The 24,057-nt window shown below is 38.1% G+C and overlaps 3 protein-coding genes across 3 annotated transcripts in view; 2 read left to right on the forward strand and 1 right to left on the reverse strand.

Moving 5' to 3' along the window:
- The window catches only part of LOC107553325 (mediator of RNA polymerase II transcription subunit 12-like), a 46,410-nt gene extending 40,993 nt beyond the window's left edge, over window positions 1-5,417 (forward strand). Inside the window, exons 38-41 of the mRNA XM_016235522.1 lie at window positions 2,799-2,976; window positions 3,088-3,255; window positions 3,449-3,530; window positions 5,339-5,417. Coding sequence (XP_016091008.1) covers window positions 2,799-2,976; window positions 3,088-3,255; window positions 3,449-3,530; window positions 5,339-5,376 — 466 coding nt within the window. The 3' untranslated portion in view covers window positions 5,377-5,417. The remainder of the gene's footprint in view (window positions 1-2,798; window positions 2,977-3,087; window positions 3,256-3,448; window positions 3,531-5,338) is intronic.
- A 350-nt stretch (window positions 5,418-5,767) lies between these two features.
- mars2 (methionyl-tRNA synthetase 2, mitochondrial) lies at window positions 5,768-9,005 on the reverse strand. Its single transcript, XM_016235532.1, has 3 exons — window positions 8,686-9,005; window positions 8,273-8,607; window positions 5,768-6,964 (listed from the first exon to the last, which is right to left on the reverse strand). Exons 1-3 carry the CDS (start codon window positions 8,966-8,968, stop codon window positions 5,786-5,788), a joined length of 1,797 nt encoding a protein of 598 aa, XP_016091018.1. The 5' UTR covers window positions 8,969-9,005; the 3' UTR covers window positions 5,768-5,785.
- Window positions 9,006-9,628: 623 nt separating this feature from the next.
- Window positions 9,629-21,938, forward strand: LOC107553326 (heat shock 70 kDa protein 4-like). The gene is made up of 17 exons (XM_016235523.1): window positions 9,629-9,798; window positions 10,635-10,692; window positions 10,807-10,947; window positions 11,179-11,301; window positions 12,458-12,557; window positions 12,645-12,778; window positions 13,833-14,077; window positions 15,642-15,718; window positions 16,234-16,385; window positions 17,081-17,187; window positions 17,268-17,306; window positions 19,425-19,446; window positions 19,591-19,746; window positions 19,827-19,952; window positions 20,710-20,817; window positions 21,020-21,139; window positions 21,223-21,938. Exons 1-17 carry the CDS (start codon window positions 9,692-9,694, stop codon window positions 21,496-21,498), a joined length of 2,091 nt encoding a protein of 696 aa, XP_016091009.1. The 5' UTR covers window positions 9,629-9,691; the 3' UTR covers window positions 21,499-21,938.
- The last annotated feature ends 2,119 nt before the right edge of the window (window positions 21,939-24,057 follow it).

Consider the following 24,057-nt stretch of genomic DNA (forward strand, 5'->3'; position numbering starts at 1 on the left):
CCTGGAGCTGCTGAAGTTACAGTAAAACACGACTTGGTTGCGCTCAAGCACAAAACGGTCTTGCCGAGCACACATTGATACCTAATGACGAAGAGGAAGTAAGTAGACCAAGAAGATGCATCGAGGCAAGATGAATGTAGAGCTGCTGGTCTCATTGGTGTCTGAACACAAAGGGCTTTATGACAAATGCGACAGCGACTACAAAAATGTTATGGAGAGGGCTTGCAGATCAAATAGGATTCGATGTGTACCGGGGTATTTCTGTTTTTCATTAAGCGCCATCTAATGTCAGGGAGTGAATTTGCATGTTCACTCGGCTCATCGGCAGAGAAAATCGCTTGGGTATGAACACAAAAGACGTGTCAAAAACATCGGCGATAAGCACGCACGATAATCGTCCCGGTGTGTACGAGGCTTAAGTCAGTGGTTCTCAATTCCAGTCCTCGCGTACCACCGCTCTGCGTATTTTGCATGTCTCTCATAGGGTGCGTTCACACTTGTAGTTCGGTTCATTTCGTCCGGACCAAAAAAGAAAACGATATTTGGTCTTGGTCCGCTGAGCGTTCACACTGGCATTTTTGACAACGAATCTAAAGATACCGAACCTAAAGGCATAGTGATACGTTCACAGCCTGATTGGTCGGGTTGAATGACGTGTATTTCGCGACGGAACTCGGCGAACACCCCGAACAAAAGCTGTGTTCGACTTAAAGCGGTGCTGCGCTGACCGATCGGTGCATGACATCAAAGCACCCAGTCACTGATCGGTCTGCTCAGCGCCACTTTAAGTCGAACACACCTAATGCCGTCTGCTGGACTAAGCGCGCTCATTGCTGCATGTACTTATTTTCACCACCTGCGAACTCACGAAGAGCTCATAAAAGCCACTTGTTACTCCACGTTTGCCCTCTGCTCACACAGTTTGGGATTCACCGCTCATTCTGCGTTGTCAAATCATGTCGCATAGCGTCTCATCTTGTCATGACTTCCTATTTTTGGTTAGTTTAGAAGTATTTGGTCCGTGTTGCGTTCATATTTCATTCGAACCACACCAGAGTTCGTTTGGAAGTGGACCGAGAACCATCTTTTTAGCGGTCTCGGCCCGTTTGTTTGGTGCACAACAGGGTTCGGATGGCAGCGTTCACACTTACTCAAACGAGCCGCACTAACAGAGCAATCGCACCAGAGTTCGTTTTAATCGAACCAAACATAACAAGTGTGGACCCCCCCTTATTTAACACACCTGATTCAGATAACCAGCTCGTTAGAAGAGAGCTCCATGCATGAACTGTGTTCATTGTTCCCTACTCCCTGAGCACGGGAAATCCGTTGAAGTTTACTTAACATTCATTCATGGATTTGCGCTATGCCACGGCCTGCAGCATCTTCACACACAGACAAAACTAGAGAATTGTGACATAATATACCTCTTTAAATAAATACAATTTAAATTCACGTCTTGCACACTCACACCAGAGTTCGTTTGGAAGTGGACCGAGAACCATCTTTTTAGCGGTCTCGGCCTGTTTGTTTGGTGCACAACAGGGTTCGGATGGCAGCGTTCACACTTACTCAAACGAGCCGCACTAACAGAGCAATCGCACCAGAGTTCGTTTTAATCGAACCAAACATGACAAGTGTGGACACACCCTTATTTAACACACCTGATTCAGATAACCAGCTCGTTAGAAGAGAGCTCCATGCATGAACTGTGTTCATTGTTCCCTACTCCCTGAGCACGGGAAATCCGTTGAAGTTTACTTAACATTCATTCATGGATTTGCGCTATGCCACGGCCTGCAGCATCTTCACACACAGACAAAACTAGAGAATTGTGACATAATATACCTCTTTAAATAAATACAATTTAAATTCACGTCTTGCACACTTTAATGCCCTTTGAATGGAACACATACGCTCCCTTCAAACTGGAATCATAGCAGAATATCCTGTGATGTCCACTTCGCAGGTCACTTACAGTCGAATCGAACAAACATCTGAAGTAATAAGAGATACATAAAATGTGCAGAGCGGTGGTACATAAGGACTGGAATTGAGAACCACGGCTCTAAGTTAAACAGTGAAATTCTTAAAGGTGGGGTAAGCGATTTCTGGTAGCCAATGTTGACATTTGAAATCACCGAAACAAACACACCCCTACCCCATAAGGGTCTCGCCCATATTTTGATAGCTCCACCCCACACATACGTACGCAACCCAGGCACAGATTAGTTCTGTGAAACAAAGCAAAACCAATAGATACTATACTATAGAACTCGTTATAATCAGTGATGCTGTCTACACCATATATATATATATATATAAGTTCGCACAGGCTCACCAAAATTGGACAATAGAAGATTGGAAAAACGTTGCCTGGTCTGATTTCTGCTGCGACATTCAGATGGTAGGGTCAGAATTTGGCGTAAAGAACATGAAAGCATGGATCCATCCTGCCTTGTCTCAACGGTTCAGGCTGGTGGTAAAAAGCCCTCAGCATCCATCTAAAAAAACTCTATGACCAGAGGAATATTAAACGTGGATAAATAAACTCATCAGCTTACAGTATAAGGCTCGTCACCTTCCATTGTCAGTTACGCTCGTTCTTGTTTCGTTGTCCTCAATCTGGCAACCCGCGTGAGTGTCAAGTCTGAGGAGAAGGGGAGCATTTTAACCACTAGCTGTCTGTACCTTTAATCTAAAGTGTTACCCCATACTTACTTAGTAATGTTATACTGCACAACCTAACTTTGAAGGAATGTAAAACACATCTGCTCAGCTTTCACCATCTGTCTCAGGTTTTCCCATCAGTCCATGCAGCAGACGCCTTTGATGCACGGCCTGGCTCAAGGTCACATGGGAGCGCAGGCCATGCACCCCAACATGAGGACCAATCAGATGATGGACCAGCAGCAGCAGCAGCAACAACAGCAAGCCCAACAGCAGCAGCTGATCAGACAGCATCCAGCTCTCAGAGTACGTACACCACACACCCCAATGCATTGTGGGACACTGCGCATTTCACACAACGCCTACATTTCAACGATTCGCCTGTAATGTTGTGGTGTCTGTGTGTTTGTCTTACAGCAGCAGCAGCAGCAGGTTCAGCAACAAGTGCAGCAGCAACAGCAGCAGGTCCAGCAGCAGCAGCAGCAGCAGCAGGTTCAGCCTCAGCAGGTGCAGCAGCAGCAGGTTCAACAGCAGCCGGTGGCGGCAGCACAGCCTCCCGCTCAGGCCCTGGGAATGCAGCCCATGGTAAGACCCCGAACTATCTGCACATCTGCAACATCTTTCAATTATGTACTTTTAAAACGCATCAAGTACTGAAACACAAAGGGGTGGAAAATTAGTCCGATAAACATTTATAAAACAGTTCTAGAAGCGTCTATGGGTTTATTGCGTTACTTTTTTGGATATTCAGAACATTTTCTTCTATATTTTGTCTCAGTTCCCTCGGCAAGGCATGCAGCAAACCCAGCAGCAGCAGCAGACCGCAGCGCTGGTCAGACAGCTCCAGCAGCAGCTCTCAAGTATGCTTGAATCTTTACAATACTCCGTTTCAAACAGCCACGATACACTACTGTGTTTTTGCATAATATACATTGCCCTCCAAACATTTTCAAATGCTCATGGACAATATCAACATAAATCCTTATTTCTCATAGGGCTTTATATAATAAATAAACTAAAATACTTTAGAATTGAAACGTACTTCACCTTGTTTGATTTTTCTTTTTCTTTTATTCTGTAAATTATTTATTTAGTAAAAATACACTAAACATTTAGATTAACTGCCCCCAACTTACTAATATTAAATGCAACTTATAGGTGCAATTAAACTTTTAAGTGTTTCTGAATTATTTTTCAATCTCATGTTATTGTTTTACTGCAATCAGTTTATATTATCTAAATATTTTATATTGAAATATTCTATTCGTAATAAATTACATTTACTTTTAATTCTGTAGGATACTATTCATACTAGTTACATTGTTTAAATTTGTTCCCTGGTATCGGCTGCTTATACTGTGTTTTTAAGGCACTTGTTTTGCTCTTTTTGTGATAACTGGCAACCAGTGATGGCTTTAGAGGGAAGAGTTCAACAGTGACTAGGGCTGTCAAAATGACTGAAAAACTAAATTTGAATTTTCTACTTTTCTAGCAGCGCCGCATCTAGTGGGTTCAACTGGATAGGCTAACAAAAGCATTCAAATGCAGTCAGTGACACATACATCGTCATCGCATCTCGTGCGCCACTGATAAGGCTGCTTAATGGCTGATGCAGACCTTAAATTAAATGTGAATTTTTTTTGACAGCCCTAATATTGACTAGAAGGAGAGCAGCAGTATGCAAACTGCAAAGTAGTTTAAATCATACACACCTTATAACCACATTATTATTTGACTCCAGCCCGGTGAAGACTGACACATGCATTAATCAAAAGTTATGTCTTGAAATCATAAAACTTAAACAGTTTAACAGCAACTTATTCTATGCAATATGTTTTATTTTACAATTTGTTTCTTCTTCTGGTAATCAAAGGCATAAAACATTAATTTAATTCTTGTAATCCAATGAAAATGAAACATGTCTTAAGGATTCTTTTAGTAGTAGTAGTAGTATTACATTAAAAAAAATACATACTATAGTAATCAATCAATAGTAATATATTTCCGTCACAATTTCTTCAAGTTAAATTTAACTTTTATTTTGACGGGTTGCCGCGAAGACCGTTAAGTTTCTGTGTGTGATATGATTGTAGTTTTTCTGAATTGAAATGTTAAAATGCTCGTGAAGTGACGCTCAGAGCAGCTCTGAAGATGTTGTTCATGTGTTCAGAGGCTGAAAACACCGCGAGCATCACGCACACTTCATTAAACGAAACCACGTGTCTACGCCATTCATTCACACAGAGACATGCAGGATTCACATTTCAGTAGTCTTTTTGCGGTTTAATGTTCACAGACTCTAGTCCATATAGTGGTCTGATTGGATTTATCCATCCAAAATTTGAAAAACATTCCGTGACATTCAGCGTTGTACTGAAAATTACATTTTTATGACTGGATTCCGTCCTCGTTTTCCACATCGCTGAAATCATAGGGCCCTATATATTTTTGATTAATTAAATTAATATAAATGTACGTTTAGCTGACTAATGAACGATTACTACAGTAGTCGACTACAAAAATCTTTAGTCGTGGGCAGCCCTTGTATGTTCTAAATTCATACATTTTGTATTTGTTTTCATTCTCAGTGCTGTTCTTTATCAATGCAAAGTCATCAATATTTAAAAATGTAATTTTCTGTATTTAAATTACGTTTTTGTTTCCCTAGGTACTCAACCTGGACAGAACACCAACTCATATTTCTGAGAGCGTCTGAATGCATTTCACCAGTGGTAAAGAGTAGTTTTAGCGGGTTTTCTGCTACATGAGAGAAGAGGATCCCAAAAGAAGCCCGCAGGGCTGCATCTGAAGTAGAGTCAAACATGTATTTCAGAAAGTCATTCTGTGAAACATTGAGGTGAACCATGGAAGAGTATATGTAAAAAGAAGTACAGGAAATTATAAGATTATTGCAACTTTATTTTATTTCAATTTGTACAATTTTTCAGTTTCGTGTATTTCTCATTAAAAAAAAATCATGTCAGTTTTATGCCTTGTTGTACATTGTATATAGAGTGTGACCTTTAAATCATTGTTTGCTTGAATTTCTATGGAACCCCAACACCATCACTATCTTTTATTACTACATTAAATCCTGGTAAGGTTCAAGTATTCATCAAGACTTTGACTCCTCTTGTGTTGTTGCCTTTTTGGGAGTCTTCCCTTTCACCGAGCTCCTCTCCAGACGACTAAACAACACTCCCAAATCAGGACCCAGCGCCCTTCCTTCCAACCCACAGTCTTGTCCTTCATATTTCATAAGGAAGTTGACAGAATCCCAGCTTCTCTCCTCAGGCGTGACTCCCAGCCTCGATAAAATTTTATCGGCAAGCCCTGGCACCACAGGTTGCAGGAGCATCCCATACACCCTGAGGCACTCTAAAGACACGTGAAGGATGGTGTCAAGCCACTGTCGGTCTTCTTTCCGGTCCAGCTTCCACGGGGCGTGTCTTTGGACAAACCTGTTAGTGAGGCGCACGCATGCGCTAATGGTTTCCAGCGCTTTATAGATGTGTAGAGTCTCAAAGTGCTGCTCTACTAAGACTGGAAGCGCTGATACAGCCTCCACCATTCTGTAATCATCCGAGACGGCTCTTCCACTGAGCTCTTCCTTTGGGAAGCATGTGTTAGAGAAGCGAGGATACACCTGTGTAGGGTTAATCGAGGGCGCGGTGCAGCGGTTTAACAGCCCTCCGAGAGCGTCCGCTAACTCGCTGTTGCACATCTTAATGACTTTATCGTCATAATAGTCGCAGTCCGAATCAGGAACGCCTTGTCTGAGAAGGAAGTATCTCAAGCCGTCCACGGTGAACTTCTCAATGGCGTCCAATGGGTTGATCACGTTTCCGAGACTCTTGGACATCTTCCTTCCCTCCACCGTCCAGTGAGAGTGAACATATATCATCTGAGGAAGAGGCAACCCCGCAGCCATGAGAAACGCGGGCCAGTATATGGCGTGAAACTTGAGGATGTCCTTACCCACGACGTGATGCACCGCTGTCCACCACTGAGAGTGATTCTGAGGGTAACCCACCACCGTCAAATAGTTCACCAGAGCGTCCAGCCAAACGTAGATGGTTTGCTCCGGATCCCCCGGGACTGGGATACCCCACTGGAGCCGGCTCTTCTGCCGGGACACTGACAGATCTGGGATGTCGTCCTCCAGCCACTGGAGAACTAAGTCGTAAAACTTCACCGGCTGGATGACCTTCGGGTTCGATCGAAGCCAGCGAAGCAGTTCGGTGCGAAACTCTGATAGACGGAACATGTAATTGTCCTCCTTCATCCACTCCACCTGTCAGAGAGGATAGAGAAATGATCTTACGCCACCTTTGAAGAACTTCAGAAGAGTTTGATTAGGTCTCGCGTGTCAAGACTAGTGCTGCTCGCCTGAATAACTCGAGGGTTATTAGTCTTCTAAAATCTACAGAAGTTTTGTTTCCAAATATTCATTCCACATCAGTCAACCTTTACTGTCTTTCAGATGCCACGGACCCCCAAATATAATCATCCTCATGCGAGGCAGCTAGATATACAGTTTCATGTTAGTTGTACTTAAAATAAAAAATTGTAATTGGTATACATATGTACTATATAGTATACCAATGTAAAAAAAAAATTATTTGGAAAATGTTGTTTCTATTAAGTTACATCGTTTTTTTTATATTTTTTACTCACTTTAGGACCGTACTGTTAGATGTTAGTTCATTAATTTAATTAATAAATTAAATTAATAATTTATTTTTAATCTAATTTGTTTTTGTATTATTTAGTCTCCTTTAATCTAAAAAAAAATCTAATTATTCTTAATTTATTTTAATCAGCTTTTTGTTGTTTACTTATATATTTTACTCTGTTTTATATATTTTTTTTTCTTCGAATTTTTAGTTTGCTTATATATTTTAATCTAATTTTTTGTTACCTTATGCATATTATATTTATGTACCTAATGTCTAATTTTTATATTGTTTTTAATTTTTACTTATATTTTAATCTAGGAATTTTCCAAATCATTTATTTTAAATATTAATTATATAAATATATATTTTAGTCTAATTTTTTTATTTTAAATATTAATTATATAATTTAGTCAATTTTTCTAATTTTTAGTTTGCTTATATATTTAATCTGTTTATTAATCTAATTATTTTTTTTTATCAAATTTTTATTGTTTTTAATTTTTACATATATTTTAATCTAGGAATTTTCCAAATAATTTATTTTAATATATATATATATTTTTTTTTTTTAGTATAATTTTTTTATTTTAAATATTAATTATATAATTTAGTATTTTTTTCTAATTTTTAGTTGGCTTATATATTGAATGTTTATAGAAAAAAAAAATGTAATCTTATTTTTATTGTTTACGCAATCTAATTATTCAAATCTTATTTTTAAACTTCTCTCCCTCTTATTTAAATCTAACTTCAACCTCATTTTTAAACACTCCAGATGCACAGCAGTATTGTTTTTTTTTAATAAGAACTCCTGGAGAGTCCTGTCTGTGAAACCAGGCCATAAACACCACCGTCTGCAAAGCCCTGTTCTGGTGCATCCTCTGGTGGAGCGGCGCAGGCTTTTATTCCAGGACGGCTGGTACCTTGTGGCCGCTCTCGCTGGACACTTTGACCCCTGCTCCTCCTGAGTCTGTGCTGTCTGAGACTTGAGCTGGAGACAGAAAGCTTTCATCTGGAGTGGAGTACCAGCCTTCATACCAGCCTTTGTAGAGGACGCCTCTGCTGTGGAGGACCCCCCAGAAGTCTTCAACAGCCCGTCTGTGCCTTTGCTCAGTGGTTCTGATGTAGTCAGTGTAGGAAATGCTACATCTTTGGAAAACATGCTTGAAACTCTGTGATATCTCGGTGCAGAAGCTCAGGGGCTCTTTAGCAGCACTGCTGGCTGCCTGCTGGATCTTCAGACCATGTTCATCCGTACCTGCACACACCAACAACTCACTATAACGCACTTATTTCACTCTTTCAGTCATGCAGCACTGACACGTGTGACACACACCTGTGGAGAATCTGGAGTCGTGTCCCTTTAAGAGTTTGTACCTGTGCAGACAGTCGGCGGTGACGGCGGAGTACACGTGACCGATGTGAGGCGACGCGTTGACGTAGAAGATGGGCGTCGTGATGTAATACGGTCTCGAGCATCGCGAAGCCTGGCGCTCGTGAGTACCGTAGACGCGCGGGAGAGCGTGAGCGGATAATCTCAGCGCGGTTGTGGCTCGAGCGAGAAAACGGCACGGAGACCTCATCGCGACACTGCTGCTCCCAGACGCGTGAGCGAACATCCGGGTCAGCGCTGACGCGTCTGAGCTAACTTTCAAAGTAAAGGTCCAACAAATATTCCCTACGTTGAGATGAATTTGTCACGCTTGAAATCAGACGTTTCAGTTGTGTGTAGAATATACGTTATATATATAAATGTGCGTATAAACATGTAATATTTAAAAACCTATTATGTTATGCATACTAATGTATTTAAGTTGATATTTAAAAGCCACTCGTAATGACTACAATATATATGCATTTAATATTTTTTAATTATTAAACATATTTAAGCTGCCTACAGCTACCCAAGTATTTGATTCTGCATGCTTGACGATTACTGATCGATATATTATTGCGCATTAGAGATCAGTGCCTCATTTGCAATCTGCTAGCAGCTTAAAAGGTTTCCAAAACAATGGTTTGAGTTGAGAAATTACGGTTTGCCACGGTCCTCAAATTAAAATCTTAAAATCAAAAGGAAAATCTCAAATTGAAAGTGGCCTTGAAGATTGAAGAGATTCAGAGTGGAATGTTTGTGTTGGACCTTTTAGCTCCGCGGTGAACCGGAAGCGGTGCTGTTGTCTCGCGATCGGCGTTTGATCATCCGCAGCCTCATTCCTCGCTGAAGCTACAGTCGAATGATGAATTAAGCTCTGTCACTGACTCTTCCGCTTCTACAGACCGACCGTCTAACCCCCCTCTGTGCTCGGGCTGATAGCGCGCGGGATCCCGTCGCTGTTGAGATGTCGGTGGTGGGCTTTGATGTGGGCTTTCTGAGCTGCTATGTAGCGGTAGCTCGCGCCGGAGGAATAGAGACCGCGGCCAACGAATACAGCGACCGAAGCACACCGTGAGTCCGCTTTATTCGCTGCTACACACACACACACACACACACACACACACACACACACACACACACACACACACGCTCGGACTGAGCAGATCCGCTGCGAACTCGCTTACCACAGCGCTACGTGAAAATACCGCGGTACTGTAAAGAACACTGTGGTGTAACACTAGTAGCGTACCGTTTGAAATCACGGTAACGTTCTTTTTAGTAGCGTTGGGTTTTGAGAAACAACTGAACCATTATTATTTTAAATTTTTTTTATTTGAGAAATCGGACTTAAATCTCGTGCTTTATTCATATATATATATATATTTTTTTTTTTTTTAATAAGTGTAAATGTTCCACTTGGTAGGATTTTATGATTGACTATTATTATTGTATATAATAAAAAAAAAAGATCTGTATGTGTGTGTATATATATATGTATACACACACACTACTTTTCAAAAGTTTGGGATCTGTAAGATGTTTAATGTGTTTTAAAGAAGTGTCTTCTGCTCATCAAGGCTGCGTTTATTTGATCAAAAATACAGAAAAAACAGTAATATTGTGAAATATTATTATCATGTAAAATAATGGTTTTCTATTTGAATATAGTTTAGAATGTAATTTATTTCTGTGATCAAAGCTGTATTTTCAGCATCATTCCTCCAGTCTTCAGTGTCACACGATCTTCAGAAATCTACGGAAGTTCTATCTTAATGATCCCAAACTGTTGACCTTATATATATATATATAAGGTGTGTGTGTGTAAATAGATGTATGCTCTATTAATTATTGATTATACCTGCGCAGTTATTTGTCATAATATTTGCTATTTGTGTTTGTCATTTCAGAGCATGTGTGTCTTTTGGGCCTCGAAATCGATCTATTGGAGCGGCAGCTAAAAGCCAGGTATGTGATGTGTAGACGTTAGTCAGCTGAGACGCTGGTTTTAATGCTGTCTTTTGTGTTCGTGATCATGCATGATTTTACTCATGCTTTTTTTTTGTCTCAACTGAAACACAGATGGTCACCAATTGCAAAAACACTGTCCAAGGATTCAAGCGTTTCCATGGCCGGGCGTTCTCGGATCCGTTTGTCCAGAACTTGAAGTCCAGTCTCGTTTACGACCTGTCACAGATGCCTTCGGGAACGACGGGCATAAAGGTGAGAAGCTAAAAGTGAGACGAGATCAACAAGAAACCCGAGACGGTTTCGTCACGTGCGAACACAACACTTGTGAGCTGACTGATCGCACTGTGCCAGCGTTGTTCAGAGGGCTAGTTTTGGCAGCAAACCCTTCTTGTGAAGCCAAGCGTGGCGTTCTGTCGTGCGGTGAATGCGAGAAGCATTGTGAGCTGTTCTTGTGCTTTAGCACTCGTGTGTTGTATGTTGCAGGTGATGTACATGGAGGAGGAGAAGGTGTTCAGCATTGAACAGATTACTGCGATGCTCCTCACCAAACTCAAGGAGACTGCCGAGAGCGCCCTCAAGAAACCCGTCGCTGATTGTGTCATCTCTGTGAGTGCATCCCTAAAGATGTTGCATGTGATTGGTGGGTGTTTTTGTCTTGAGCGATCAAGAGAGCAGGTCAACATACAACAAGTACACAAAAACACCATGCATCAATCTTTACATGATACTAAGATTACACTATACGTACACTAAAGACTGCTTCAGTTTGCAATCAATGAATAGCACAGTTATCATATGTTAGAATGCATGTTTTATCTCCTTCATATGAATTCGAATGAGCAGCCTGCAATAGTAAAGCATAGACATTTCAAAATAAGCATCCCGGTGTATTCTGGGCTTGTTTATAAATTAAAAGTCACGCAGTATGTGTATTTTTTTCCCCCTGGTTATTATTTGGTTGCACTAACTGTAATTTAATTTTACATTTAATTCAATGTGAACTATTGTTGCTTTTATTCGGGATGCCCAATGACAGGAAGGAAAGACAAAGAACATTATATCTATATATCAATATATATACATTTTACTAGTATCAGGGTTATTATAGTTAACTAAAACAATAAAAAAAACTAATTTTTTGAAATAAAGATAAATGTGAACTGAAATTAAATGAGATAAAAAAGATGTAAACTCATATTTTCATTTAGTTTAACCTGATAAACTACACTAAAACAAAAAATATATACATTTTTAACTATACAGACAAGTTTAAAAACTAATAAAAATTACAAAAACAGGACAAAGTTACTAAAACTTTTAACTAAAATGAAAGCAGAAAATATAAAACTTCAAAAATTCTAAATATTAATTAAAAACATATATATTAAACATATCAATAAAACATATATATATATATATATATATTGTGTGTGTGTTATTATATTTTGAAGCAGATATAGTTGAAAACCTAGTGTGTGATTTGTATTTTTTATAAATTAAATGTTTTTGCTTGATGTCGTCTCGCTGTATCCCTTTATTAAGGAAAAACACATTATTTGCTGATTTTTCATTGCGCCCCTAAAGTTTCTAAATGCTCTCCTAAATTGTTCAAAATGTGCTCCTTAGGGAAAAGTAAGCATCAAGCCCTGCATGGTCATTTTTCCCTCAGCTGTAAATTAGTTATTGGAGACAGAAATCCACCTTAGGTTCTCTGAAAGCTCTGAAATCACTTTCCTAAGCGAATGCTGCTTTCATCCCGAAGGTGCCCTGCTTCTACACCGATGCTGAGAGGAGATCCGTCATCGATGCGGCTCAGATCGCAGGACTCAACTGTCTGAGGCTCATGAATGAAACCACCGCAGGTGAAGTGTTCAGGGTGTAACGCGGCGTTTCAGTTGTAACACAGCTACTTTCTGCTCTTGAGTGACATCTGTGGTTTTTGCATGCAGTGGCTCTGGCTTACGGGATCTACAAGCAGGATCTTCCCACTCCTGAAGAAAAGCCAAGGACAGTGGTGTTTGTGGATATTGGCCATTCAGGCTACCAGGTCTCTGTGTGTGCCTTTAATAAAGGCAAGCTTAAGGTGTGTGCCGATGACCGTTATACCCTCAAAAGTGATCTTGACTGTTATGTGGAATAGGGATGTAACGGTATGAAAATTATCACGGTTATCGGTATTAATCACCGATAATATCGGTATTGTTAAAATGTGCTGGAGATGTTAAAAAAGAACCGACACACAAATCGCTTCACCAAGTTTTGTATTTAAAAATCAACAAACAACAAATAAAATGACTTTTTGTTTGCGTAATCACTAAAACAATAACATTACCAATGATGTTTGGATTTTAAATGACAACTTGACTGACAACAGTTTAATAGCATGTTGAAATATCTAATGTAAATGTTCAAATAAAGCTTTCATAAAAAGGTAAACCTCACATTTCAGCCTTTAAATAAAGAAAAGTCAAAATGATAATTGATTAATAAATGATTATATGTATTTGATCTGCTCCATAAATAGTTCTAGATAACTTATCTGAATTGTTTAAATGTGTAGAATCCACATAAGCTTGTTTTTCATAAAACGGACGAAATTTACAGCACGGCATGCAAATTCGGTCAGTTTTTGGCCAGATAGAAACTGCTCACAGGCTGAATGTAAATATAGGTCTCTGTAAATCCACTCGCTGACAGCAGGTGGCGCTGATGGAAAAGCAGAATTAGAGCTGTTTCCCGTAAACTCAGTGGACAAAGCAGTATTGCGATAAAAACACTTATTTATTAGGTATTACATGAAGCGAAGATGAAAACAAAATGACATCGAATCGTTTCTGAAGACAGGCAGAACCTTCAGAGGTACATTCATATAATTATATCATTCGCCCTGTTTTCACTCAAAACGAAACTGCTCTGCGTGCTGTGTGCATGTGACACTGTTACTGAAAACTGTGCTTTATGCTGGACAGTATTTATTTATCGCGAGTTGTTCAGATCGCGGTAATCTAATACGGCTTTAATGATAATTAAAAGATGAAACGGTAATACTAACCGTGGGGAGTTTTATCATGATTTATCGTTAATCGTTACATCCCTAATATGGAAATATAAACGGATCGCTTTTTCTGCCCGTACAGATTCTTGCTACAGCCTTTGACCCTGAAATGGGAGGGAAAGACTTTGATGAGCGGCTGGTCAAACATTTTTGTGAGGAGTTTGCCGTGAAGTACAAGCTGGATGTGAAGTCCAAGCCCAGAGCTTTGGTCCGACTCTACCAGGAATGTGAGAAGCTCAAGAAGCTGATGAGCGCCAACTCCTCTGACCTGCCGCTGAACATCGAGTGCTTCATGAATGATATCGATGTCTCCGGCAAACTCAACAGGTACGCAGTTATTTAATCTCAGCTGAAATGAAACCAGCACTTGCAATCACATGTTCTCATATCATGTTGTTCCAAGCCTGTATGATTTTCTTTGTTTCGAGGACCAAAAAAAAAGCTGGATTTTTGGATGGGTTTTCAACCTGCTCTTTTTCATAGGTCAAGAAACGGGTTGTCAGGGTTACAAAACATCATTAACGTTAAAGTAATCCATACGACTTGTGTGCTACATTACAAGTCTTAAAGGGATAGTTCACTAAAAAAAAATCATAATTTACTCAACCTCGTGTCACAGTGTTTCCGCGGGTCTCATAAAGTCTTAAATTTAGTTGTATAAACTTTAAGCCATAAAAGGTTTTAAATGGTACGAGAAAGTCTTAATTATGATTTCAAGAGGTCTTAAATTTGGGGACGAAAAGACAAGAATTGGCTATGATTTCATTGATTAAATATGAGCGCTGCAGGTTTAAAAAAAGTCAGGTGCTGCTGCTTTGTGTACTGCGATTACCGCATTATTTCTGCTTTTCTGAAAGCGCCACCTGCTGGCAGAGAATGAATTAGCATTTTCAATCATCCCGTCTGCTGTTTTTGTTCAGATCAGTGTGAAAATTGACCCATATTTTTACACGGTTGTAAATGTGAACCAGTGGATCGACAAGAAGCTAATGCATTATACAAATCTAAAACATTTAAGACACTAAGATATGTGTGTTTTATTAAATTAATCTGATTGATTGATGATCATGGTTTAAATTAATATAGTAATTGATACTTTTGACTCTCCCTTTTCTTAAAAATGGTTTAAAGGCTGTTTATCATTTATTAAACTTTTTGTTTTTGTGAAAACCTGTATCTGAACTGTACACGGTCATTTTACAGTTTAAAATGTTACCATAGACCCCGCTCATGTGGTATTCATTTTATTTGTGCAGGTCTTAAAAAGGTCTTTAAAAAGTCTCTTAAATTAGATTTTAATAATCCTGCGGATACGCTGTCACACGTCTTTCATTCATCTTCAAAACACAAATGAAGGTACTTTTTCTGTCCCTCCATTAAGTCCATTATACCAAAAATTCATAAAGACATTGTAAACGTTTATATGTGAATAAAAGTAAAAAATGTAATCTGTTTATCATATAAAGTGATTCTGTAATCTTTTTTGAATTTTTGAAGTTTTGATATAATGGACTTTCAAGGGAGGGACAGACATTTCTCAGGTTTCTTTAAAAATATCTTCATTTGTGTTTTGATGATGAATGAAAATCTGGTTTGGAATGACATGAAGTGATGACAGAATTCAAGTTTTTGGGTGAGCCATCCCTTTAAGAAGACCACTCAAAATCCTGAATCTCGCCCATCACTCATATCTCATTTGCATATTCAGTCTTGAGCCTTAACCAACAGCATGCAAATGAGATCTGAGTGCCACAGTGATTCTTTCAGCAAGTCATATAGGGTTTATAATGACCATTTAGTTCACAGCTTGTTATACATTCATACATTCCCATCAACTGCAGTCATCCTGACAGTAGTTCATTTTGAGCTTATATATTGTTTTATACAACAGGGCTCAGTTTGAAGAGATGTGTGCTGATGTTTTAGCCCGAGTGGAGCCTCCGCTGCGCAGTCTATTGGAGCAAGCTCGTAAGTAATGACCCTTCCTTGGAGAATAAGGCTATGTGTGACCTTGGACCACAAAACCAGTCATAAGGGTCAATTTGTTTTAATTGAGATTTATACACGATCTCAAAGCTGAATAAATAGCTTTCCATTGATGTATGGTTTGTTAGGAGAGGACAATATTTGGCCGAGATACAACTATTTGAAAATCTGGAATCTGCGGGTGCAAAAAAATCTAAATATTGGAAAAATCACCTTTAAAGTTGTCCAAATGAAGTTCTTAGCAATGCATATTACTAATCAAATTAAGTTTTGATATATTTACGGTAGGACATTTACAAAATATCTTTATGGAACATGATCTTTACTTAATATCCTAATGATTTTTGGCATAAAAGAAAAATCTTTCATTTTGACCCATGCAATTTTGGCTATTGCTACAAATATACCCCAGAGACTTAACACTGCTTTTGTGCTCCAGGGTCCACATATGTCATAGAAATGATTAATTCAACCGTCTGTCACCTGCTCCTCTGCAGATCTGAAGAAAGATGACATCCATGCTGTAGAAATAGTGGGCGGATCCTCTAGAATGCCAGCCATCAAAGAAAGAATCAACAAGTTCTTTGGGAAGGAGCCCAGCACGACGCTGAATGCAGATGAGGCTGTGGCCAGAGGATGTGCCCTTCAGGTCAGGTTACGTTTCCTCTGCTGACTCATAGTTTAACAAGACTGGGTTTGAGAACAGCTGTGACCTTTTAGGCCACATTTACACTGCAGGTCTTGATGCCCAATTCTGATTTGTTGCATATATTCGATTCTTTTGATGACCAGCTCACATCTTCTTTTAAAAGTAACCTATATCTGCATTCAAACTATACACTTGGCGAAACAACCTAGAAACAGGGTTGGCAGGTCTGCGAAACAAAACCAGCCTGATTGATAATAAAAACTAGCCCAATCGCGTTTTCCGCAGTTTTCCTCTCCGTTGGGATCACATTCCAGGGAAGAGGAGATCACTTCAACCCACAAACTTAAAACAACATGTGGCAACAGTGTAAAAGTAGCCAACTTGGCAACCCTGTCCACCTGAGTCGACATCTATCGCCACCGTAATCTTTTCAGCGATGTATGACTCATTGATGTGAATATCCGATCTGCAGACGCAAATGCACATATCAGATTCATATCTGATTTATTTCCACCTGAAACTGATCGGAGAATATCAGAACCCATGTGCTTTTTTCCTGCTTAAACATTCATGTTCATATCCGATCTTTGCCACATGAGAGGAAAAATCTGAATTGTGCCACTTGAACCATGTAATGTAAATGCAGCCTTAGTGTTTTTTCCCCTCCTCATTGGCTCTGTCTCCTGATCCCACAGTGCGCTATCCTCTCCCCTGCTTTTAAAGTGCGTGAGTTCTCCACAACAGACGTGGTTCCGTTTCCCATCTCTCTGAAGTGGAATTCTGCAGCTGAAGATGGAGTCAGGTACAAACATGTAACGTTCAGTCGTCATGCTTGATACTGTTCTGTTTTTATTTACACTGCTCTTTCATTTTTCATTTCAGCGACTGTGAGGTCTTCCCAAAGAACCATTTATTTTGGATGTACAGTACATGCCAAATTTTCCTCAAGGAATAAAAAAAAATCTCCTCTAATGCTGTAAAATATACACAAGAGTCATTTGCTACTACATTACAAAATTGACTGATTTGTAAGCTATAGCCTACAACTGCTAAAATTACACTTAATGAAGTTTTTAAAATAATAAAGTTACAATTACATAATAATATTTTTACTTCAATTCATTTTTATTTATTTTTTTAAATATAAACATTTAAATGGTGGCTGTCATAAAAAATTGATGGATTTATTCAAACATAAATTAAACAGTAAAAAATTACAGTTTATTTTTCTGGCTGACTAATGAGTTTATGGTCACAGAATATGTTTGTTTCTGAGGTCAATGTGACGTTACGTGACATTGTTTACAAGCCGTTATATTGATGTCTTTGCGCGGCTGAAACACTGATTGAGAGATTACATGAGACAGGATACGGTTTGTAAAGTTGTCCTCTTTCTTTTAACTTACCTTCGGATGTTTAGTCATGTTTATTTTGTGCTGAAACTGGTATTAATGTGGAGGAGATGATCAGCTCATATGCGCCATGCGCTGCCGTGTCTGTTGATCGAGGCGCTACAGCGATCTGTCGCTCCACATTAAACAGCGCCAAAATGGCATTTATTGTTTAAATACTGCAATACAATGGACAGAATTTGAAATCTGAGACTTTTTCATATTAAAAGCACCAAAGGACGATGCTTATTGCGATTTATTGGATGGGAAGTGCTCTTCAATGTTCCGTCCATTAACTGAAAACAGGCTAGACTAATCGATTCTTGGGATTTAAGAATCGATATCGTTCCGTAAAAAAGAGAATCGATTAATATCGAGATATCTATATTTTTTACCCAGCCCTGATGCTGATTACCATCCATACTAGAGGTGTGCCATATTTATTGTCTAGGAGATGATCAGCTCATATGCGCCATGCGCTGCCGCGTCTGTTGATCGAGGCGCTACAGCGATCTGTCGCTCCACATTAAACCGCGCCAAAATGGCATTTATTGTTTAAATACTGCAATACAATGGACAGAATTTGAAATCTGAGACTTTTTCATATTAAAAGCACCAAAGGACGATGCTTATTGCGATTTATTGGATGGGAAGTGCTCTTCAATGTTCCGTCCATTAACTGAAAACAGGCTAGACTAATCGATTCTTGGGATTTAAGAATCGATATCGTTCCGTAAAAAAGAGAATCGATTAATATCGAGATATCTATATTTTTTACCCAGCCCTGATGCTGATTACCATCCATACTAGAGGTGTGCCATATTTATTGTCTGTAATATAGTAATTGTTGTTTTAAGGATATGACAAGCTGATGTCACTCATTTTGCAAAAACACGTCATTAAAGTCTAAAATCATGATGAAGCCCATTAGAATGCATGTGATTATTCATTTTATACAACCGTTCAACAAACAAGAAGTTAATATTGAGTGAGTTACATTTTAGACACAATATTGTCTGTTCTGTCACCAATTAAAATAGTGCCAATCAAAGCCGGCGCAGAACATTTGTGCGTCTCAGAGCATCACTGCAGTGTTTCCTTCCTGAATGAATCTGTTTTAGAGTCAGTGATTCAATGATCCATTCATAAAGACAGTGCTTCTAAATGAACCAGCTATTTTGAATGAATCATTTGAATGAATGATTCAATGAATCACTCAGTATAGGTATAGTTCATCCAAAAATTATATTTACCCCATGATTTACTCGCCCTCAAACCATCCTAGGTGTATATGACTTTATTCTTTCAGACAAATTATTTTCTTACACAAATGCATCAGTTCACTTCACAAGGCCTTTATTAACCCCCCGGAGTCGTGTGGAGCACTTTTTATGATGGATGCACTTCATTTTGCTTCAAAATCTCTACCACCATTCACTGCTATAATAAAGCTTGGAAGAGCCAGGACATTTTTTAACATATCTCTGATTGTATTCGTCTGAAAGAAGAAAGTCATAGACACCTAGAAGGGCTTGAGGGTGAGTAAATCATGGGGTAACTTTCATTTTTGGGTGAACGATCCCTTTAAGACAGGGTCTTGCTGCCACCTACTGGCGGTTTTAGAGTTACATTTATTTATCTATTACAGGCTTAAACCAGCCAAGATACCAGCACAAAAACACACTCAGTAAAATATTGTTTTATTATCGTTATCGAAAAAATCCCAATAAATATTGAGAGATAATTTTGTTAATATCACACGCCCCTAATTCATACGCCCTAATTGTTCCCTCCATGGATTGTGATTTGTTCAGACATCAGCAGAGGAAGGCAAACAGGAGAAGAAATCAGATCAGCCTCCACAAGCCAAGAAGGCCAAAGTGAAAACAAAGGTCCTGGAGCTGCCCATCGAGAACAACCCACAGTGGCAGTTAGCCAATGACATGCTCAACCTCTTTGTGGAGAGCGAGGTATGCTTTCTGTGCAGGCAAAAACTGGGGAAACATTTTCAACAGTGAGTTCAATCGAGTGTGAAATCATTTTTCCTCAGGGTAAGATGATCGTGCAGGACAAGCTTGAGAAGGAGCGGAACGATGCCAAGAACTATGTGGAGGAGTATGTGTACGAGATGAGGGACAAACTGCACGGGATATTCGAGAAGTTCGTCAACGACAGCGTGAGAGCAGTCACATGGCTTAAATCTAAATTAAGATATTTACAAGTTGCGAAATGTCTTGAGAAATCTCGAAGCAGTTTATATAAATGAAGTAAAAGAAATTGCTCTCATCAGTGAAATATCTGCATGAAACTATTTTGAAATCCTTGTCTAGTAATCACAAAAGACTGGAACATTTCTAGACATTCATTAGAAGGTCAGAAGGTGTTTTATATCAATATTTAATCTAAAGATCACAGACTTTTATTGTTATTGTGCAGGTAATAAAAATGGATTATCTTGATCCATGCTGTATTTAATTTAATGTTCTAAAATAACAAACTAAACTTATAAAACATAAATAATATAAACTGTATAAACTTTTTTTTTATTTTATTCTAAAAATGACAAAAACACACAAAAAATTGACTAATTAATAATGGATATATATTATCATAGTATTTATTAATATTTTTAATTGCCTTTTATTTTTATATATTAAATTGTAATTTTATATTAAGTTTAAATTTTGCTTTTGTTAAATTTTTTTGAAATATTTCTATATATCTAGTTTTATTTTGGTTTTAGTAATTTTAGTACTTCAACTTATTTCAGTTAGTATCATTTAAGTTAAGCAGCATTTCTGCTTTTCATTTAAGTTTTTCATCTACTATGTATATTTTATTTCAGCTTCATTTGAATTAACGAAAATTATTTGAATAGTTTTAGTTAGCAGTAACTTCAGCAGTGCCTGACTGCCGTCTGCTTTCTCTTACAGGACAGAGATGTTCTCTCATTAAAACTGGAGGACACCGAGGTCTGGCTGTATGAGGACGGTGAAGACCAGCCTAAACAAGTATACATTGATAAACTGGTTGATCTGAAGGTACTAAACATCTTTTGAGGTCTATAATTTATGTATAGCTCACCATGCCAGTTACACAATCAACAAACAGCACTCAGGCACCAAATTATTTCCACTAAGTGCAAAGTACTGGTTCGTTTGACATTGCTAATTATACTTGGGTTTTGCATTTAGAAAGATGATGTATTTTGGGCTTGTTAACGTATTAAAAATGTTCTTGCAGAGTCTTGGCCAACCCATTCAAGACAGATACACAGAGTTTGAGGAGAGACCCAAAGCGTTTGATGAGTTGGGCAGACAGCTGCAGCAATACATGAAGATTGTAGAGGCCTACAAAACCAAGGTGTGGTTGTGCTGGATAAATGTTCCTTAAGGTTTTGCACCTACCTAGTACACAGTGGCTTCACGTGTCTTTCTGAATTACAGGAAGAGCAGTATGACCATCTGGAGGAGGCTGAGGTTCAGAAGGTGGACAGGATGGTGAACGATGTCATGATCTGGATGAACAGCAAAATGAACCAGCAAAGTAAACAGAGTCTCGCCGTGGAGCCTGTGGTGAAAACGACAGAGATACAGGCCAAAACACGGGTCAGTCGCAGTTTGTTCATCATTCAGCAGCATGGTACAGATCAAAGTACCGTGGTAGGGCTGGGAGGTATGACGGTATATATCGTAACCACGGTAGAAAGTGTCTCTCGTTAAAGATTTTGCTGTATCGTTTATTTCGTGGTATGCAAGTATATCCACGTAGCACAGTACTACTTAAATGTTACATACACCTGACCTAAGAGTGGTAAAGAATCATGCATGAATGAGAAAATAAAGAGTGGGATGTGCATGATGTTAAATAGTTACTAAACGCAATAAGCAGTGAACATCTCAATGCACGGCACGCGATAGCAAATGCATGTGCATGATGTTTAATGAAGTTATGAAGAGCAATAAGCAGTGAAAAAGAACTCAATGCAGTTCTCGCTCGCTGACATACAGCCGAAGCACGCGCACAGAACGCACCTCTCTAAGTGCGCGATTGCGAATTCAGTTCCCTTTCGCATCTTATTGCGCTTGAATGGTCAAATACACATAATTATGTCAAAATGCCCGTCGTGTGGAGTATTCACATAAACCCAGTCGGTTATGGCTTAAATGAATGTAAACTGGATGTGTTTCAGTATATTGGATCTGCGCAGTCAGTCTTAAAGGGACAGCAGCCTAATTTACCTGTGTCATTAATGTCAATTTAACAAAAGACAGAGAAAATCACTCACTGCTCATGACTGAATCACTTTCGGATATTTACTAAGAATCAGTTCATTTTTGATTCATAAAGTGAAGAGTATGCAGTGTTTTTGTTCTAAAGTTGTTCAATTTCTGTAGGATTAGGGTGAGCAATTTATGGGCTAATTTTCATTTTTGGGTGAACTAACCCTTTAGTCCTGGCTTAATTTAAGCCCTGTCTGTGAAACCAGGCCTCAGTACTTTATTAGTAAATACTTATCTTTTGAATTGATGATATGGTATTATGGTATTGGTATTATACCACTGATATGGTATTGATGATAGGTATTATTTCTATTCTATTACAGTATTTATTAATATTAGCTTGTTAAAATGTTCTTGTTAATTTAATTTTATATATATATATACATACACTACCGTTCAAAAGTTTGGGATCAGTAAGATTTGTAATGTTTGTTTTTTTTAAGAAGACTCTTCTGCTCATCATGACTGACTGCATTTATTTGATCAGAAATACAGAAAAAAAAAACAGTAATATTGTGAAATATTGCAATTTAAAATAATGATTTTCTATTTTAGTATAATTTATTCCTGTGATGCAAAGCTGAATTTTCAGCACCATTACTTCAGCGTCACATGACCCTTCAGAAATCATTCTTAAATACCGATTTATTACAGTTTTGCTGCTTAATATTTTTTTGGAACCTGTGAAACTTTTTTCAGGATTCTTTGATGAATAAAAAGTTCAAAAGAACAGCATTTATTCAAAATAGAAATCTTTTCTAACAATGTACAGTACACTACCATTCAAAAGTTTGGGGTCAGTATTTCTTCTTCTTTTTTAAAAGAAATTAATGCTTTTATTCACTTGTTAAATAAAAAGTGCTAAAGACTTGTATTATTAGAAAACATTTCTATTTTGAATAAATGCTGTTCTTTTTAACTTTATTCATCAAATAACTCTGAAAAAAAGTATCACAGGTTCCAAAAAAATAATAATCAAGCAGCATATTATTATGATTTCTGAATGCTGATGCTGAAAATTCAGCTTTGATCACAGACATAAAGTATATTAAAATAGAAAATCATTATTTTAAATGGTAATAATATTTTACAATATTAGTTTTTCCTGTATTTTTGGTCAAATAGAAGCAGCCAAGAGACTTCTTTAAAACACATTATATATATTGTTCTCATTTGTAAGTCGCTTTGGATAAAAGCGTCTGCTAAACGACTAAATGTAAATATAATGTAAATGTCATTTTGAAATAAATTAGTTTGATTTCATTTTGATTTTTAAAAAAGTTTCATCTAATATTTATATTTTATTTTATTTCAGCTTATTTCAGTTAGCAATGACAACCCTTGTGGAGGACAGCAACGACATATTTAACTCTACTTATATTATATTTGTAACTGCGCGAAACTCTATTAGACTAAAGATCTGTTTCAGAATCAGAATGAGTTTTTATTGCCAGGTATGTTTACACATACGAGGAATTCGTTTTCATGACAGAAGCTCCACAGTGTAACAGAGTGACCGTGACAAGAATAAAAAAGTATATATAACAATATATAAATTGACAATTGTGTGTGCAGGTATATTACAATAGACAGTTTTGTATGTACAGGTATATTATGTGCAAATCTGAAGTGTCGACTAAGTGTGCATGTTAGATAAATAAGTGCATGGGTGTATAAATAGTGTTGTGTGTTGTGTGTCCCATCATGTGAGTAAAAAGTCAAAAACATTTCCAATAGGCAGTTCAGTGTAATCAAGTCCATGCATGACTGACTGAGCAACAATAACCCTCCAGAATCAAATATTACAGCCTCACTACATCTAGCCTACAGTGTTCATTACTGTACTGGGACTGAATACTCCAGACAATGACAACTGATCTCTAGGCATTGTGAAGACAAGTTCAAAGGTACTTTTAGTTCAACAGTTTACTAATGGAAACTCTTTTAATTGGTTACATAACAAGTCTTTGCACTGACATAAACACACCAACGGGCTTT

Source organism: Sinocyclocheilus grahami, unplaced genomic scaffold, assembly GCF_001515645.1.
Source record: "Sinocyclocheilus grahami isolate Dianchi unplaced genomic scaffold, SAMN03320097.WGS_v1.1 scaffold470.1, whole genome shotgun sequence".
NCBI lineage: Eukaryota > Metazoa > Chordata > Actinopteri > Cypriniformes > Cyprinidae > Sinocyclocheilus > Sinocyclocheilus grahami.

What these genes read in the sequence shown, in the direction of transcription:
- mars2 (XM_016235532.1), bottom strand. Translation starts at nt 8,968, where the DNA reads ATGTTCGCTCACGCGTCTGGGAGCAGCAGTGTCGCGATGAGGTCTCCG. An exon ending in CGACTCCAGATTCTCCACAG is followed by an intron (nt 8,608 to 8,685) that starts GTGTGTGTCACA and finishes TGGTGTGTGCAG; the next exon opens with GTACGGATGAACATGGTCTG. An exon ending in CCAGCGAGAGCGGCCACAAG is followed by an intron (nt 6,965 to 8,272) that starts GTACCAGCCGTC and finishes CCTCTCTGACAG; the next exon opens with GTGGAGTGGATGAAGGAGGA.
- LOC107553326 (XM_016235523.1), top strand. Translation starts at nt 9,692, where the DNA reads ATGTCGGTGGTGGGCTTTGATGTGGGCTTTCTGAGCTGCTATGTAGCG. An exon ending in TACAGCGACCGAAGCACACC is followed by an intron (nt 9,799 to 10,634) that starts GTGAGTCCGCTT and finishes TTGTCATTTCAG; the next exon opens with AGCATGTGTGTCTTTTGGGC. An exon ending in TAGAGGCCTACAAAACCAAG is followed by an intron (nt 21,140 to 21,222) that starts GTGTGGTTGTGC and finishes TCTGAATTACAG; the next exon opens with GAAGAGCAGTATGACCATCT.